The sequence below is a fragment of the Cupressus sempervirens genome, chromosome 9 (assembly GCF_028749045.1).
Source record: "Cupressus sempervirens isolate cs-2001-9-10 chromosome 9, ASM2874904v1, whole genome shotgun sequence".
In the NCBI taxonomy this organism is placed as follows: Eukaryota; Viridiplantae; Streptophyta; class Pinopsida; order Cupressales; family Cupressaceae; genus Cupressus; species Cupressus sempervirens.
In genome coordinates, this window is record NC_143126.1 from 388,717,866 (window position 1) to 388,736,212 (window position 18,347).

Consider the following 18,347-nt stretch of genomic DNA (forward strand, 5'->3'; position numbering starts at 1 on the left):
TTTCTCCTTTAGAGTAATCCTTCATTGCAACATAAACAACTTCCTTACCTTCTTCTTGATTGGCAGTTTCATAGTCGGTGTCATCCTCCTTTGCTAGGTAAAAAGCCTGTCTCTATCCTTGAAGTCTCTATTTGTTTGGTATATGTTCTCCCTTTCTTCATTAATTTCATTCATGAACTTCCTACTTGAACATCTAGATGCAATATGACCAGCCTTGTTACATTTAAAACAAATCAAATGTAGTTTACCTTTATACTTTCCTTTTCCTCTTAGTATCCTCTTTGCCACAGTGCTTCAATCTCTTCTTGATCTTTGTCTTCTAATTCATAGTCCCTATCATTTTAACTTTAATGAGTGCAATTTTTTTCCTTCAACTTCCAATGGTTAGAGAAGAATTGAAAATAATTTCAATGTCAAGTAAACAATTATCAAAATTATTAAGCTAAAAAAAAGTTAGCCTACTGATCAAAGCTTCGAGAGTAATACCATTTCCAAGAATGGATCTCAACTCCTAAATAAGAGAAACTCTAATAGCATAGATAGGTAATAGTGTTCTAAGAACTTTTCTTACTACAAATTCTTCGCTTATGACTCCACTATCTCCTTTGATGACATTGACCACTTCTTTGATTCTATCACTATGTTGCAAGATATTCTCACCATCTTGCATTCATGTGTCATCAAATTTACCTCTAAGACTTTTAACCTTTTCCCTTAGCATGTTCTGATCTCCTCCATGAACAAGTGCAAGTTTGTCTCACATTTCCTTTGTAGTTACATAGTAATTGACACCATCAAACACAACATCAGTCAACAAAGAAGCAATCTCTATCATTAGGGTGGTGTGCTCTTTCTTTTCTCTCATCTACTCCATTGTGACCAGTTCAAGGGGGTGGTAACTTGTAATAATTCTCTAGGTAGTACAATGCATTGTCTTTAGTTCTAGATAGGTGTAGCTTCATCCTGCTTTGTTGTTATGGAAAGTTCTCCTTATTCAACTTTGGTACCTTTCTCATATACATCTTCTAATCTTTAGCATAAGCCTTTCAAACCTTTTCCTCAAAGCACCTTCTCTTTGATAGGTCAATTGTTAGAGAACTGGGGGGGGGGGGATGAATCAATTATCCGAAGAGCCTTTAAACAATTCACTAACTATTACTAACTTAATCTTATAAAAAAATCCACTCGATAAACAAGTTAACCTTAGTTAATTGAATCACAACAATGAATAATACTTTTCACATGTAAATAGAAAATAACATGTGAAATATGTATGCACACATTACCAATATTTTTAACGTGGAAACCTGGTTAAGATAAAAACCACTTGGGAATTGTCACCACAAAAAAAATTACTATTTTGAAGTGAGCTTGGTTAAGAGCCAACCTCGTTAAGTGTACATACACATTTTCTAGTTGTGACCCTGTTAGGGGGATTTTCACCAAAGATCATCTAGACCTCGTTACCCTTCAATGAGTGGCCTATCTAAAGGACTTGCGAACATTCAATGGAATGCCATATCATAAAAGAATTTATAAATAGATCTATTAAGTCCACTTAGTTAAGATATTTTATGCCATAATGGTTAGAGAGTAATAGTGAAATGATCTAATAAATATGCAACTACTTATTCTTGATCAGACCTCCATTTTTCTCATATATTTCCATCCTAAAAAATAGAATAGAATAAGGCTTAGGTATTTCATTTTCATCTATCATCATTGTAAAAGAAATAAAGAGCAAGTATACACACATTTATCAGACTTTATGAAAGTATCTACGAGCATTCACCAAGTTCAAGCATTTCCTTCTTGCATCAATTTTCTCCCTTCAAGGTGGCAGTGGAGTTTCACTTCTAAAGAGGAGATTTGTCATTACAAATCATTCAAGTTCTTCCATCCTTCATCATGTCTTGTCACATAAATACCTATTCATGAGGTTTTGGCTTCTTTGAGTCAAGGCTATTACATTTGCATACTTGATCACATATCAATTATAATTGCATCTACAAAGGTAATTTTATCTTTCTTTAAAATATTCAATCCTACTACATCTCAATTTAAAGGTTGATTCCTCAACCTAGGGCTTGACTAAGGCAAGCCTTCATCCAACAAAAACAAAAATCAAGTTTTATTGTGTGTAGGAACATGATAGCCAAATTGCAACCATGGATTTAAAAATAATTTGTCAAACCATTTACAAAGAAATTTGGTCAAACTTACTACTATGACTTGAAAACATGGTTACTCCATGGCAAAGCGTTCAGAACATGTAGTACTAGGTCAATGTGTTCCTAGAGCCTTGAGAAAAATAGTATTTTCTAGGTTTTATGTTGTGGTCATGAATCCATAGTTAGAAGTTCCCTCATAGTATTAAATCCATGATTTTTAGAGCAAAATGGTATATTCCTCTACAATACTTTATCATTTATTTTATCCTTTAGTCTAGACATATTTTTATATCTTAATTGGGTTAATTGCTTACACTTAGCACTTAGACCTATATTACACTTCTCATTAAATCAATTATCTCATTTGCACATATACATATACATATCTTTAGTAAAATTTATATTTCATGAAAGAGGACTATCTTGCATACTTCCTTGATATAATTCGAGTTTAGCATATATATCCCTTTATCTGCTTGGGGTTTTCTAATCTAACTTGTTTTATATTGAGATTTATTAAATGTTAGTGCAAAGTGGAAGCCCCTCTTTCTCTTGTATTAAATGTTAGTGAAAAGTGGAAGCCCCTCTTTCTCTTGTATTAAATGTTAGTGTGAAGTGGAAGCCCTGTATATACATATCTTATTGTGCACTTCCATTTCTTCACCAAATAATAGGTATGTTTAAGATTGAAATATGATGTACTAAATTGATATATTTCAAGAAAGACATGTCTCTCACATCTAAATATTTTGATTCACCAGTGGTATGATATATTGGGATTAGATTAGTAAGCCCTTAACAATTGGTGGTTCTCCCTTCATAATTGCTTTATAATTGTCTCATCATTATAGTCTAGTAGGGTTATTTAAAGTAAATCTCTTTCTTAACTACCTTAGTCTTTTCTCCATAGCCCTTAACCCTTCAACTTGAAAATGTGTGTGATAGATATTAAATCCATTCCTTGTGAATCAATTTGGTAGATATCAAATTACATGATATATCTTACAAGCCTTAGTAGAAGGAATTGACTCATTGTTAAAAAACCTAAACACACAAAGAACAAGTAATATATCTTAAGAGACAACATGTATTGTAACTACAAAGTTATCATGTCACATAAGAAAACAAGTAATTCTTCATGTTTTTTTCACAAATAATAAGCATCAAGCATATGGTATTCTCTTTAATAAATATAGACCCTTTAAACAAGTTTATAACTCATTCAAAAAAGCATATAGAAATCTGGGAAGTGATTAGTCGACCCTATAAATTAGCTTTTAGTGATTCTAGCTATAGTTCTTGTAGATCAACAAAATATCAGTGAGCAACACTAGATCTAGACAATTTGTACATGCAACTAGAGCAACACGTTCAATCTCATGTATAATCTTTGTACAAAACACTTCCCACCCTCAATATTTAGTGGATTATGTCATAAAGTCAATGATATTGAAAATGGGGTTAGTTATAAACTTTGTTTGAATATCTATTTATCAATATGTCTGTATCTGTATGTATGTAAGACATTGGTATTTATATTACTCTATATAAATGATTTTGTAAATTGATGTCATTCTTACATAGCATCAAGAAATCCTACTTAGTATTCATTCATTGTTTTTAAAAGAATATTGCCACCTTATAATGTACTCATTTATGGCAAAGTAAAGATATGTTATAGAAAAAATAGAGGTCTCTTGCAGTTGAAATATAAGACTTAAGTCTTGATTCCCATAGGGCTAGCCTAGGGACATTACTTCAAAGCCTAATTAAAGATTTGGAAATGCATTTTGGTTCCGACAAGCAATTCAAGAACCACTGTTAGAATAATTTCCATATTGAGGGCAAATGAAAGAGGAATTTTTCTCAGATACAAAGGGACTAATGCACTACTTCAAAGGATAGCTCTAGAGCATTTATTAGAGCTTGATAATAGTTTTGAAACCCTTGTCAAAATATGAACTTTAAAGATGGAACTATTGATTCAAATGCCCATATTCAAATTCAAATAGTTATGATACCATGCAAGAAGGTAGAGATTACAAAATCAAATTCCTAGCTATCTCCAAAAACCCCTCTATAAACCCAATGAATTCAAGACAATGTCATGACTTTTGCTAGGCATTGTGCACACAATTTCAAGGTACTCTCCATGCTCATTTACTATTTATTGGTGACCTTATTCTAACAAAAGGAACGATTTGCCACACTTGTTGCGAAGGCTCTTCCTTTATCGATTCCAAGGACACATTTATCTAGCCTCTTCTTGTCAAGGCCAGATACACAAGAAGATCAATTTTTGATATGATTTATATGACTAACTTGCTTGCAACTAAAACCATGTTGAATTAAGATTTGTACTCCATTCTTAATCTGAGTTATGCCTCAACTATAAAGGCAATCTTGTAACATATTTTGAGGATCTTCTTTGTGTTTTTGATTTTAAATTTCACATTTCTACAACTATAAATATTGTAGTGCCCTCTATTATTAAAGTTATCCATTTGTCTGTTGCTAAGTCCAAACATCTTGAGTAAATTACTTGCCTAACTATTTGGATGATTTTTCTCTATTTGTAGATTACATGACAATGTTGTTATGTCGAATGGATCTTTTTTGTGAACATGAGTTTTTTGCAATATCTCATTAAGTCCTAACCTTCCTACGATCTTAAGAGATTGATGAGAAATTGAGTGAGTTGGGGAAACTTTATTAATGTCTTGTAAAGTTTGAAGTAAGGAAGATCAACATTCTAATTTGGTGCATCATCCCTTGTTCTTTGCAAACTATTAGATTAGGTTAAAAGTAGTTCTTAAGGTATTCAGTTGGTTCAACATTACAATCTAAATGGAAAGGAATCTAGCCTTCTTCGGAGACTCAACCTCACTTGTCAAGGTCCCACACTTGGAGGTTGTTTTCGCATTCCACAAGGTTGCTTAAGGGTCAATCGCAAAACAAGGGTGCACACCTTTGTGACAACAATATCTTCTTCCACTTGTCAAATATGTCATAGTATTTGTCATATGTTGGCATAAAACAACACTTGTCAAGATCCTCAAAATAGGATACCTACCTTACATGTGCTACATATATGTCATACAATCATTTTCAAGTGGACATCACCAAGCCCATACTTGCCACTAGATGACTAGACATTTGTATGTAATTAATCAATCAAAATAATGAATACATGCAATAATAAATGTTAGGATTTGCAAAGGTTGAGACACTTAAATTCCAATACCATCCCTCCCCATTTAAATCTTAAAACTCTATAATAGATGCTTTATTTTGTAAATACTTTCCAACACCAATTATAAGCAAAACAAGATCAAATAAAGAAAGAAAGAAACTTTTTTTACACCTAGAAGAGTAAACATTTAAAGGCTTATTCAATAGTTAGCTTGCCATCTTTGATATTTACAATTTGACCATTTTTCTATACAAGATAACGACTAATGCTCTCACTTTTTCACACTCTTAATTCAAATTTGCTACACCAAAAATCAATTATTAAAACATAGCATCAAGTCTTGTTGAGTGCAAGGATCTGACAACATAAGGGATGAGGTCAGGATCGTGCCTTGGGTGATTTTGACGATGTGGATGCCCCTCAATCTTTGACTCTAAGTCGAAGAGGTCTCAGGGACAAGTGGGCCCGTAATGGATTCCTAAATCGTCTATGTGGTAGCCTTCACTACTTGGTAGCTCACTCATTTGTGCTTTGCTGGTTTGCCCCCTCTATTTAGCCTTGCCCAACCATTTCACAAATGTTAGTTCGCCATTGCACATAATTTTTTTAGCTCTTTATGTAGAGAAATCTTACCTGTTTTTAATAAATATGACGTGTGAAATCGTACTCCTCAAGCGCCGACACTTTACTCGAACTGTGCATACTGAATTTACGATGGCGTTCAGTAGAAGTCACTTTATAGCTGGCGAGCACGAGAGGGTAAAGGTTTAACGAGAAATGGGTGTGGGTGTATGGTGTAGCAGACAGCCTCCCCAACGCCTATCCCTGTGCATCCTCCCCTCGCTTTCTATGGCAGCCGCGTCTTCTTCTCCTTCTACGCACGCTTACGCGGCTAACTCAGCGCAACCGCAGCCTTCCATGCTTGTGTTTTCAGGTTCTTTTTTGTGTTCTTCGTTATTATTTAAATGTTGTTCGTAGACTTGTTGATGGTATGTTACATTTTGCTTTTGCGAGCTTCGAAAATGATCAAATGCTTCTTGCTCTTCTGGAGATTCAGTGAATGGGAATGCATGTATAACGCTCCAGGTCGATTTTATCAAGTATTAGAAACAAGGAACTCTATTATGCCATGAATATTGCACTCCATGTTTGCGAGGTGTGCGTTCCAGTTTACAGATTTAGATTTGCTTTCTTCTCACTTTCAATCATCACATAAGTCATTTGCAAAATTGTTTTTTCACCATAAGTTCCAAGACAATACCGCTGGGACACACCTCTTCCCTTTTACTAAAGTTTTTGGAATAGCTACCAGTTTCTTGCATGGACTGTATTAAAAAACCGCTGCTAAATCAAGATTACTTTATATTGTCTTGGCATTGCGATATCGCAAAATGACATGATATGGAGGGTATTATCCTGACTACTGACAAATCAAACTGGACGCAAACTCCTCAAGCATAGAAAAATAATATCACATACCAAACATTTTCGCACAAGAACGTACAAATGAATTGGTTCTGATTGTTGCACATCACTCATGGAAACAATTACAATCACAAGCCACCTTATTCAAAAGATTGGTGCTCTTAAAGGTATTTCTTCATAATGTACTCATCCTTGACGATATAAACCACCAAATTTTAAGCTTTTGGGTTTCATTTTTGAAATAATACAAACATAGCTGCAAGTTTCACTTCCACCCCATTTAATTATCTATACAAATTTTGAGTGTAAGTTTGAGGCTGATGAAAGTATCAGAAATAAGCCACACTTGGACCAATGATAGGCTGGCCAAAGAGGGGCCAATACCCTAGTTGTTATAGCACTTTAGCAGAAAACAAACAAGTTCCAAGTTTGAGTCCCAGCAGTTCCATATGAATTATATATAGGTAGTTATTTTGTGCCTAGGAACACACCTAGAGCACAACCATCTTAGAGGCCAATAAATGGAATAGGGAGGCAGATGAGGAAATAGACATTGCATGTGCCAATTTTTCGTACTTAAGCAACATCCCATTGAATGTGCCAGAGAGTCCTTATTGGCTAAATTTGGTCACCATAATGACAGTTTTAGGAAAAGGGTACAAGGCCCCTTCTCGCAACGATTTGGGTTGTAAATAGTCCACTTGATTTCATTTTTAATTGTTTTTTTTGTTTATTAAATCAAAGTTGTGCACTAAGATCTAGTTTCACTTTTTTCTTCCGAGCTGCTCACAAATGCTGTTTGTTACCCATGTTTTGAACTTGGTTCTCTTATTTTTCTTAAGTCTTTGGGAAGAATCTTGAATAAGAAATTTGAACCTTGAACTTTGAACCACCTTTTCTAGTGTCGGGAAGCCTTTTTTGTGTTTAGCCTTTGTTAAGTTTGAACCTTGAACCTATGGGTTCAAAGTTTGAAGTTCATTGGTTTGTCGTTTTGTTCTTACACACCCAACATGAAGTGTTGTGTTTTATGGTGGATTTTAGTGCTCTATTGAAATTGAACCTTGAACCACTTGTGGGTAGTTCAAGTTCATGGTTTAGTGTGTCAAGAGCCCCGTTCTTAATCATTTTTGTGTCTATTTTAATGAGCGCTTTATCCCAACATTTCTTGGCAGATTTATCCCAACATTTCTTGGTGGACTGAACTTGAATCTCAAACCAATCATTTTGTGTTTTAGGAGTTCAAAGTTCAAAGGCTCAAGAGCTGGCTGCCCATAGACACATGGCAGTATGAAGATGCTCAATCTTTTTGAGAAAGATGAAAAGACATGCACTTAATGATTATTGGTTAAGGTGATGGAGGAATAAAGTTCAGTATGTGCCGAAGTGAAGGCACTTATTAATGAGTAAGCAGTCCTGACATATCGATACTTTCCCCAATCATTTAGTGCACTTATTCTTTGGGTATGTACTACTAAAAATCCTTTTTCTGATAAATGCCATAATTTTTTGAAAGAAGCAAGTCTGGTGTGTCTGCTTGAAGTCGAGGGTGAATAGCAAGTTGTGTTTGTGTCAGGAGATTTTTGTGAAACTCAAGCACCACGGCGAGCCTTCGTTCTCTACCTAAATCCTTTGCTTTTGATTCTTTCGGTAATTTCAAAAGATTGTCTGGTTTCTTTCTATATCCTGTTTGGTTTTGTGGGTTGAAACTTGTACATCTCCATGGCTACCCCATGTCCTAAATTACCTAAAGAAAAGAAGCTTGACCCTTTAATGAGCTCTTTACCAGAGTCAGGAGACATGACTCTAGTAGATAAGAAATTGAGAAAGTAGTGGCTAGATTCCATAATGTATGCCCGGGTTCTGTGACTGAATGTGTGTCTGAAAGTGGTCTTATCCAAGCTACTGGTTTTCTTGTAGCTATCCCTTGCCTTGAGTGTTAGAATGTAGAGACAAGTATGATGTGGCGGAGAGATGCATTCAAAATTATAATGGTGAATTCCTGATATGTGTGAATTGTGTTACCGTCATGGGAGCCCTATGGATTCCACCTAAAGCGAAGTATCAGGATTGGACTATTAGTTTATCGTACTCCCAGTTCACTACCAATTCCAAAGATTTTAATATTGTTATTGCTAAAAATTGGTTGCTGAAGTTGGAGAAAGGTGGTTCTTGTCTGTTGAGACCCCTAACTAGAGAACATATGATACCAAAGGTTAGAGACAATTATTTTCCTGAGCAAAGTGAAAGGAAATGAACATGCCTTCTTGTGGGAGAACTGGATGTATTTCTTCATTCAAGCCATGCTCGATGAGGGTAAATATATAGACTAGGCTGAAATGGGAGCCCACCTTCTAGGAATTGTAAGAACAACTTCAAGAAGATTGGAGGAATGTGAATATAGAAGGCGATATATCCTATAGAGATTATGCTGAGAATGAGAATGAGGTACTCAGGTGAGGGAAATCATGGTTAATTTAGTGATGACCTCAGGAGGAAGATCGACGAAGTGAACGTATCACCATTTAATGGATCTGGATCAATCTTATCACAAGCTTGGGTGTTGAAGGCAAATACATATTTCCAGCTCAATCCAATGCCTAAAGAAGATGGAATAAAATTTGTTACACTCCATTTAAAGGAGTTGTACACTAAGCAGAGCCAATAGCATCTTCTATAGTTTACCTTTAACCAGTAGCAAAGGTAGCTAGAGCACCATAGGCAGAAGTGCCCATAGAATAGTAGGGGGCATAAGCACTGTAGGTAGCAATTATGCGAGGAATAGTTAAATAAGACTTTTGTTAGTTAATGTAATAAAATAACATTTCGAAGGGGTGTCAGTTGTCTCATTAGTTGGTGACGGTTGGAGACTTAACAAACTACGTTGAGTCTATTTTTTGGAATCTGGAACAAGTGAAAGTGGTGGTAAATGTTGGAACGATTATGCTATGAAATTTATATGATTCTCCCATTCATGGTGTAATGTGATTCTATGTTATTCCATGCTATTGTTGTATTTCGTTTATCTCTGGTATTATGCAATCCTTTGCAATCCATATTTGGAATGTAAACACTTCCATATCTAGCATATAAATACTTCCATATCTGGCATGTAAACACTTCCATATCTACCATATAAACACTTCCATATCTAGTGGGTAAACACTTCTACATTTGACATGTAACACACAAATGGTGGCATCACGACTTTGTTACTCTTGGTTATGATAAAATAACCTCTTATGTTGAATTTATAGAAATACTCATACCACTTAGACAGAAAAGATCTCAAACTAAACTTCAAAGAGCTTGCGCACTTGAAACAAATTGGCTTAGTCAACAACTACATCACATAATTCTAGATACAATCCGTGCTCCTTGCAGACATCTTAGAGAGATGATGGATTTTGTTATTCATGGATGGGCTAAGAGAACCCCTGAGAGGTTGGGTCAAAGGTTTCAGTCCTTGCACTCTCAATGGAGTAAAAAGTGCGTAATATGGCTATATAGTCTTCCTCCAAGGATTATGCACCCTCTTCTCCACCTCTATTGCAGAGAACAAAGATAAGGAGATGGCTTAGAAAAAGTCTTTCACAGATGAGGACTTGCAATAGGAGCTTTGAAAGAAGAAACTTTGCTTCATTAGCAAGGAGCCTTTGGGACCAGGCCACCACTATCTTGGCAAGGGAAATATTCACTACATTGAGGTGTTACCTAACAATGAAGAAGACAGTCCACTCTCCAAAGTGCAAGGTAAAGAAACTACTAAGGCACATAGAATTGCTACACTTGTGCAAAATGGGGGTTCCATTGCTACCCTCACTACGACCTCTAGAAGTAGTATCTTTAGGGTTCGTGGCACACTTCATGGAAAATGAGTCACTGTCCTAATTGATAGTGGCACCACATTTAATGGCACCATTCATCATTGGTCGCTAATAAGGCTTTGCACGTTGTATAGCATGGAGGATTTGAGGTTAAGGTGGTGGGAGGAACTTTGTTGCCTTGTACTCACATTATTCCACGACTAAGCATTACCATGGGAAATTATTCCTTGGCAGATGATTTTCTTGTCATAGATTTGGTTGACACAAATATCATATTGGGAGTCCAATGGATGGAGACCCTTGATCAATATACCCAAAGTTTCAAGAGGATGGACTTTTCCTTTGAGACAAATGGCAAGAAGGGGCTGCTAAGAGGAATGTCAAATAAAGGATCAAATGAAGTCATAATCAAGAAGATGGAGACAATTTTTAGACAGAATATGACCTAGGAATGTAACTTTGACATTGCAAAGGCAATTAAAAATGTAATAGTCAATATTTTACCCTAGGCATCTACCTTTAACCCCTTACTTCATTCCTTCACTGATTGGCGGGTCCATTTGTTGGCCGAGTACTCCAAAAACACATTTACATGTCAGTTGATGGATGGCTATATATAGGATGACAGATACAATTCCATTGATGATATCTTTTACTATGACAATAAAATCTACTTGGTACCTAATCCCAAACTAAAAAAGTTGATTAGAGGAGGTTTCCTAGGATCAAGCTTGGGATTTGTTGTAATATTCTGAGGCTTAATTTTATAGACAAAATGCTGGAAAAAGTTAAATAGTCATTCTGTCAAACAGTTCTCCTACAAACTGAATAAGCTCTGATACCACTGTAACTGAACTAACTGGAGAATAAAGGGTACAACAGAAACTAATTCCAGGCTAGTGTCATTTCATCAAACACTTGATGTGCACCCAAAATTTCAAACAGCATAAGACATCCAATAAATTTAATTGAATCTTACTGCCAAATCAACACTACAGCACTCCAGAGATGATTGCTTAATTTCCACATGGCAGTTACAGATCTCATTAACAGTTTAAACCCGACCCCAGCTTCAATAATTCTGAATTCTACCAGTAAACAATGCATTCAATCAAACTTACAACTTGTATTATGCAAATACAAAAAAATACAGTCCGTACCAGTTTAATTCCAAGAGCTTGCTGCAGATGTCATCTTGGGTTTAAATACAAATACTAAGATATCGGTTTATGACTCCAGTATTAACAATGAGTTCAGTGATACCATTCAAAGTAACAGGTTAGGATGAAGATTTTAACACAGACCGGTAGTTCTGGAAATGGCATCATGAATGCTGAGAGACTCGAACTGGATTCACTCGGTTTGTAGACTCGACACCCTCTGTATATGCAGACCTGACACCACTCGCAATACAAGCCTGCGTCCACTCCTCCTCGACGGGTATCCAGCCACGACTCAGAGAAAATCAATGCCTCCCGCGTTTTATCCCTGCCTGATATCAAACGCATGGGGTTCTGAAACCGATGCCGAGTTAATCTATGCCTGCTGCGTGGGTTCTTGATAAATGTTGAGTCGTGTGATGACCAGGTGCTCTAGAAATTCCATCTTGACTTCCTTGGTAATCTCCTTCCAAAGTTTCAATAGGTGGAATCCGACTCAGCCAAGTAGTCTAACATTACGCTTCAATCTGGGACTGACTCCGACTTATAATTTTAGCTGGTTATTAGTTTCAACGTCCAGCTATTAAAAAAATAATCTCCTGTATAACTCCTTGCTTCTAGATAAACATTAAACAACAGACTTACTGATTTCTTATGTCATTGCCGACTTCTGCCCTTGTTAAAGAAATTGAAATCTGAAGGCAAAGTTGGGGCTACGTCCAACTTCCTTAGCTTCCCTGGACTTGAGGGTTTTCGTCCTCAATATCACAGACCAGTCACACTAAGCAACCAGAACTCAGAAGAATATCAATTCATATATTTCTTGTTGGTAACAATCCCAATGTAGGCTCTCCTTTTTATAACCTCGAAGTGAGGGAAAGACGTTGGCACGATGGATGTGGGATAAAACTCCATTTTCGTCCTGTAGTGACTTAAGTCACTTTATAAAGTAAAATACTTTATAAACATGAAATGACTTTATTTTTCCTCTCACTTTAATGAAGTTCTGTAGTGACGTTGCTTTAAACCTGTTGTGACTGGTAAACATCCTGCCAACAACATTTAATCTATCCGGATGTGGAGATAGATTAAATTATGCCCATCTCTTCAGTACTAAGAAGGGGACATGACAGTCCTCCCTTCCCGGGATTGCTTGCCCTCAAGCAATCTCAATGATGGATGATGTAATATAGACTCACCTTCCCATGTGGCGTCTTCATAAGGCAAGTCTTTCCAACGAATCAGATATTCCCTGATGATTCGGTTGCGCAACTTCCTCTCTCTGGTTTCAATCACTTCTTCCGGTACCAGAATAAGCTTACCCTCTTCATCAAGCGGGGGTAAAATCTCAGAAGGTACGATCTGCTGACCCACAGCTTTCTTGAGGCACGAGACATGAAAAACGTTGTGAATCCGGCTGTCACCTGGCAGCTCCAGCTCATAAGCGACTTCTCCCACTCTCTTGGTGATGGCGTATGGTCCATAAAATCTGGGCTTAAGTTTCTCGGACCCACTCTTCTTCAAAGAACTCTGTTTGTAGGGCTGTAGTCGTAGGAAAACTCTGTCACCAACCTCGAAACTCCTTTCGGTGCGATGCCGGTCAGCGTACGATTTTTGCTGATTCTGCGCCTGCTGAATATTATCTCTGAGAGCTCGGAGGATGTCCTGTTGCTCCTCAATCCAATCCCTGGCTAATGGTGCTCTGCTGTCTGATAATGCCAAATCACTGAAGGAGAGAGGCTCATAACCATAGAGAGCACGAAAAGGGGTCATCCGTATAGACATGTGATAAGTGGAGTTATAACAGTATTCCCCCAGATACAGCCACTTGACCCACGCTCTCTGCTGTCCTGCAATGTAGTTCCTCAAGTAACCTTCCACCCACTTGTTCACTATCTCGGTCTGGCCATCAGTCTGTGGATGATAACTTGTGCTCGGAGTCAGTTGTGTACCAGTCAATCTAAAGATCTCCTGCCAAAAAGTGCTGAGAAATCTGCTGTCCCTGTCACTCACAATGGTTTTGGGTAGTCCATGGAGTCTAAAAATCTCTCGAAAAAACAATTCAGCCACCTGAGAAGCTGACCAATCTGCTGATATCGCAAAAAAATGTGCATATTTGGTCAACCTGTCCACCACTACGAAGATGCAATCCCTACCTTGGACCCTCGGCAACCCGGTAATGAAATCCATAGAAATGCTCTCCCATCTTTGGGCTGGAATGGGAAGAGGCTGAAGTAATCCAGCAGGAAATCCCTGTTCTGACTTGTTCTGTTGACAAGTCTGGCACTCTCTAACATACTGAAGAATATCATCCTTGAGCCCCTTCCAAGAGAATCTCTCTCTAATTTGCCTATAGGTTTTGAAAAATCCTGGGTGCCCTGCCGTGGGTGCATCATGAAAGGTGCGCATAATATCCTCCTTTAATTTAGAATCAGGTACTAGGTAGATCCTATTCTTGTAGTAAATGATATCGTTCAGCACCTTGTACCTCTCATCCTGAAGTATGCCATCCATAATCTGACAAGCGTGTACATTTTTGGAATACTCCACTAGAAGTTGTGATTTCCAATCCGCTGAAATTTCAGAAATGATGTAACAATCCCGCGCTGGTGGTTTGCGTGAAAGGGCATCAGCAACAGTATTATTTTTCCCTTTGACATATTCAATGTCAAAATCATACGCTTGTATCTTGCTGACCCATTTCTGTTGTCTTTCATTTAATTCTTTCTGTTCAAGGAAGTAACGTAGGCTGTTATGATCAGTTTTGACTGTAAAGTTACTCCCTACCAAATATTGTCTAAATTTTGCCAATGCATGCATTATGGCCAGCATCTCCTTATCATATGTGGAATACAATATCTCGCTGCCCCGAAGTTTCCTGCTCTCAAAGGCAATGGGGTGCCGGTCCTGCATCAAAACTGCCCCTATTCCGCTTCCCGATGCATCACATTCTAGAACAAAGGGCTTAGAGAAATCCGGGAGTGCTAGAACTGGGCATGAACTCATCACCTGTTTCAGCCTATCAAATGCAATCATGGCCTCCTCTGTCCAAGAAAAAGCCCCTTTCCGAGTCAAATCAGTAAGGGGTGCAGCAACCTGTGAAAAACCCTTAGCAAACCGCCTATAATAGGAACAAAGACCAAGGAAACCACGTAACTCTGATACATCCTTCGGTGGCGGCCAATCCAATATCGCTCGGATCTTCTCCTAGTGCACCTTAACTCCCTCAGCTCCAATCACATGACCCAAGTAGAGAATCTCAGTCAATCCAAATTCGCACTTAGATTCCTTCACAAATAAAAAGTTCTCCACTAAGATTCTAAGAACCTCATCCAAATGCTGTATGTGTTCCCCCCAAGTTCTGCTGTAAACCAATATATCATCAAAGAATACTAAAACACACTTCCTTAGCTGTTTCTTAAAAATATGGTTCATGCAAGACTGGAAGGTGGCTGGTGCGTTAGTGAGCCCGAAAGGCATCACCAAGAACTCATAATGTCCGTAATGGCATCTGAACGCTGTTTTATGCACATCTTCTTTCCGAACCCGAATCTGATGGTACCCCAAGCGAAGATCTATCTTGGAGAAATAAACTGCCCCATGAAGCTCATCTAACAACTCATCAATACGGGGAATCGGGTATCTGTTCTTTATCGTTCTCTTGTTCAGTGCGCGGTAGTCTATGCACATCCGAAGGGTGCCATCCTTCTTCTTAACCAACACTACTGAAGATGCGAAGGGACTAGAGCTAGGTCTGATATGCCCCATATCCAAAAGCTCCTTTATCGTCTTCTCTATTTCCTCTTTGTAATGCCTAGGATGACGATAAGGTGTAGTAATAACAGGTTTAGCTCCCTCCTCAAGCTCAATGATATGCTCAAATCCCCTATCGGGAGGAATCCCTGGAGGAATATCCTCGAACACTTTCCTGTGTTTGTCTATAACTGTCTGGATATCACAGTGATATCGCTGTCCTGTACCCTGTATCTCCTTGGACGAGATAAAACACTGAGTAGCCCACTCTATATCCTCATGTCTCAAGATAGCCTCCATCCTGTGAGCTGAAATCACCCGGGGAATACTATCCGAGATAGCTCTAAGGATCACCAATTTATCACCCTGTGAAAACTCCAACTGCATAGTCACATGATCAAATGTATATCTACGAAGAGTACTCAGCCACTGTCTGCCCAAAATAGCATCCAACCCATCTAGATCAACCACATAAAAATCAGACTCTAGAAGATAACCCTCAAACTGAATCCGAAGCCCGGCTACCTTCTTTGTGCACCTCAAAACATCTCCACCAGCTACCTTAACATCAAACTCAGGTATGGCCACTGTCTGTAATCCCCTCCTAGATACCATCTGTGTGCTAATGAAATTATGCGAGGCTCCTGTATCTAAAAGGCAAATAATACGCTGGCCTCTAACAACCCCTTTCACCCTGAAAGGATGACATGCTGGTTCACTAGATAGGGTAGCTAAAACTGGAGATTGCTCAGGAGTAGTTTGTTCCTTTTTCTTATCTTTACCCATCTGCTCTTCATCTTCCTTCTCATCTTCGCTGTCCCTACTGCTATCCTCTTCCCGTGGTTCTTCTACCTCTTCCTCCTCTTCAGAATGGATCTCAACATAGTGGATTTTGCCCTTACCCAAACATCTGTGATCAGGAGTCCAAGGCTCCCTGCAAGTAAAGCATAACTTCTTCCTCCTCAATTCATTGCGTGACTCAAAATCCAATCTGGGGGTATTTGTTTTTTTCTGTTTTTTGTTCCCCTTGTAAGAAGAGGATCCTTTATAGGATTTCTTAGGAGGCTGCGACAACGAAGGAGTGTCCAAATCGTGAGCAATCTTAATGGCGTCATCCAAGGTGTTCGGTTTTAGGACCTTGACCAAGCCTCTAAATCTGTCTTGCAATCCTTCTGTGAATAACATCACCTTGCGTTGCTCGGACATGTCAGGTACCATTACTGAAATCCGCTGAAACTCATCTATATAATGATCCAAAGCCCCGCTCTGTCGTAACTGAGCCAAATCTTTGTAGTAAACCTCGATGTCTTTCCTGTCAAAACGGGTGATCAGCTTTGAGCTGAAAACTTCATATGAAGTGATGAGTCCGTGATCTTGAGTGACTAGACCGTGGTGCCACCAATCATAGGCTGCGCCTTCAAGATGCATTGTAGCAAATCGGATAGCTTCTGTTTCTGTCATGGGCTTGAGTGTTAGGTAAGTATCCAATTTATGAATCCACGCCCTTGCTGTAGTTTTATTGCTGCCATCAAACGTGGGAAGTGTTAATTTGTTCATAGCATGTTTAAGATCCCTGTTTTGCATCCTGGGCCTCCTATCGTGATGGATTTTTTCAGCTTCCCTCTTTTGGTTCAAATATTGATTAAAATTCAGGTTTTGTTTTATATGATCCGGAAGTAAATCCCACTCGTCATAAGTAACTATAACATTATCAGCTAACAAAGCTGGAGTTTCAGGATGAGCCACTACTTCTCCAGCGTTATTTCCCACAAAAACAGGCATCAAGGGTCTATCTGTATTCCGAGTAGGAGTCCTTACTGTGCGGGGTGTTCCTGCAATGCTACCACCTCCACTATGGTGGCTGGGAGCTCTCCTATTAACAGGAGCTAACTATTGCATGGCACCTGTGAGCTGTTGTAATGCTGCAGCAATATTATTTTGTCCTTCCCTGATAGCTCGCATGGTCTCCATTACTTCCCTATCCATTGCTTCCTCATTACGTGCCATAGGAGAAACCTGCACTTGTTCCTGAACCTATTCAACTCTAGTCGTTTGTTCAACCTGGATTTCTAGCCCAAAGCTTATATCCTCATCCACTGAATAACTGTCTTCCACTACCAAATGTTCTGAAGACTCTGTCCTTTCCGGCTGAAGATGTCGGAATGTATACTGCCTCTTACTCATTCATAAACCTGCAATAATAGTTTTCCACAGGCTGGCAGGGTCTCTAGCTCTGATACCACTGTAATATTCTGAGGCTTAATTTTATAGACAAAATGCTGGAAAAAGTTAAATAGTCATTCTGTCAAACAGTTCTCCTACAAACTGAATAAGCTCTGATACCACTGTAACTGAACTAACTGGAGAATAAAGGGTACAACAGAAACTAATTCCAGGCTAGTGTCATTTCATCAAACACTTGATGTGCACCCAAAATTTCAAACAGCATAAGACATCCAATAAATTTAATTGAATCTTAATGCCAAATCAACACTACAGCACTCCAGAGATGATTGCTTAATTTCCACATGGCAGTTACAGATCTCATTAACAGTTTAAACCCGACCCCAGCTTCAATAATTCTGAATTCTACCAGTAAACAATGCATTCAATCAAACTTACAACTTGTATTATGCAAATACAAAAAAATACAGTCCGTACCAGTTTAATTCCAAGAGCTTGCTGCAGATGTCATCTTGGGTTTAAATACAAATACTAAGATATCGGTTTATGACTCCAGTATTAACAATGAGTTCAGTGATACCATTCAAAGTAACAGGTTAGGATGAAGATTTTAACACAGACCGGTAGTTCTGGAAAT

General features: G+C 38.2%; 1 protein-coding gene across 4 annotated transcripts in view; it reads left to right on the forward strand.

The window, feature by feature from the left end:
• The first annotated feature begins 6,013 nt into the window (after nucleotides 1–6,013).
• The window catches only part of MEE18 (maternal effect embryo arrest 18), a 366,229-nt gene continuing 353,895 nt past the window's right edge, over nucleotides 6,014–18,347 (forward strand). For 3 of the 4 annotated variants that reach the window (XM_089800288.1, XM_089800291.1, XM_089800290.1), the window contains exon 1: nucleotides 6,014–6,298. In XM_089800288.1, coding sequence (XP_089656414.1) covers nucleotides 6,142–6,298 — 157 coding nt within the window. In that variant the 5' untranslated portion in view covers nucleotides 6,014–6,141. The remainder of the gene's footprint in view (nucleotides 6,299–18,347) is intronic. The other variant, XM_089800289.1, reaches the window with a different exon arrangement.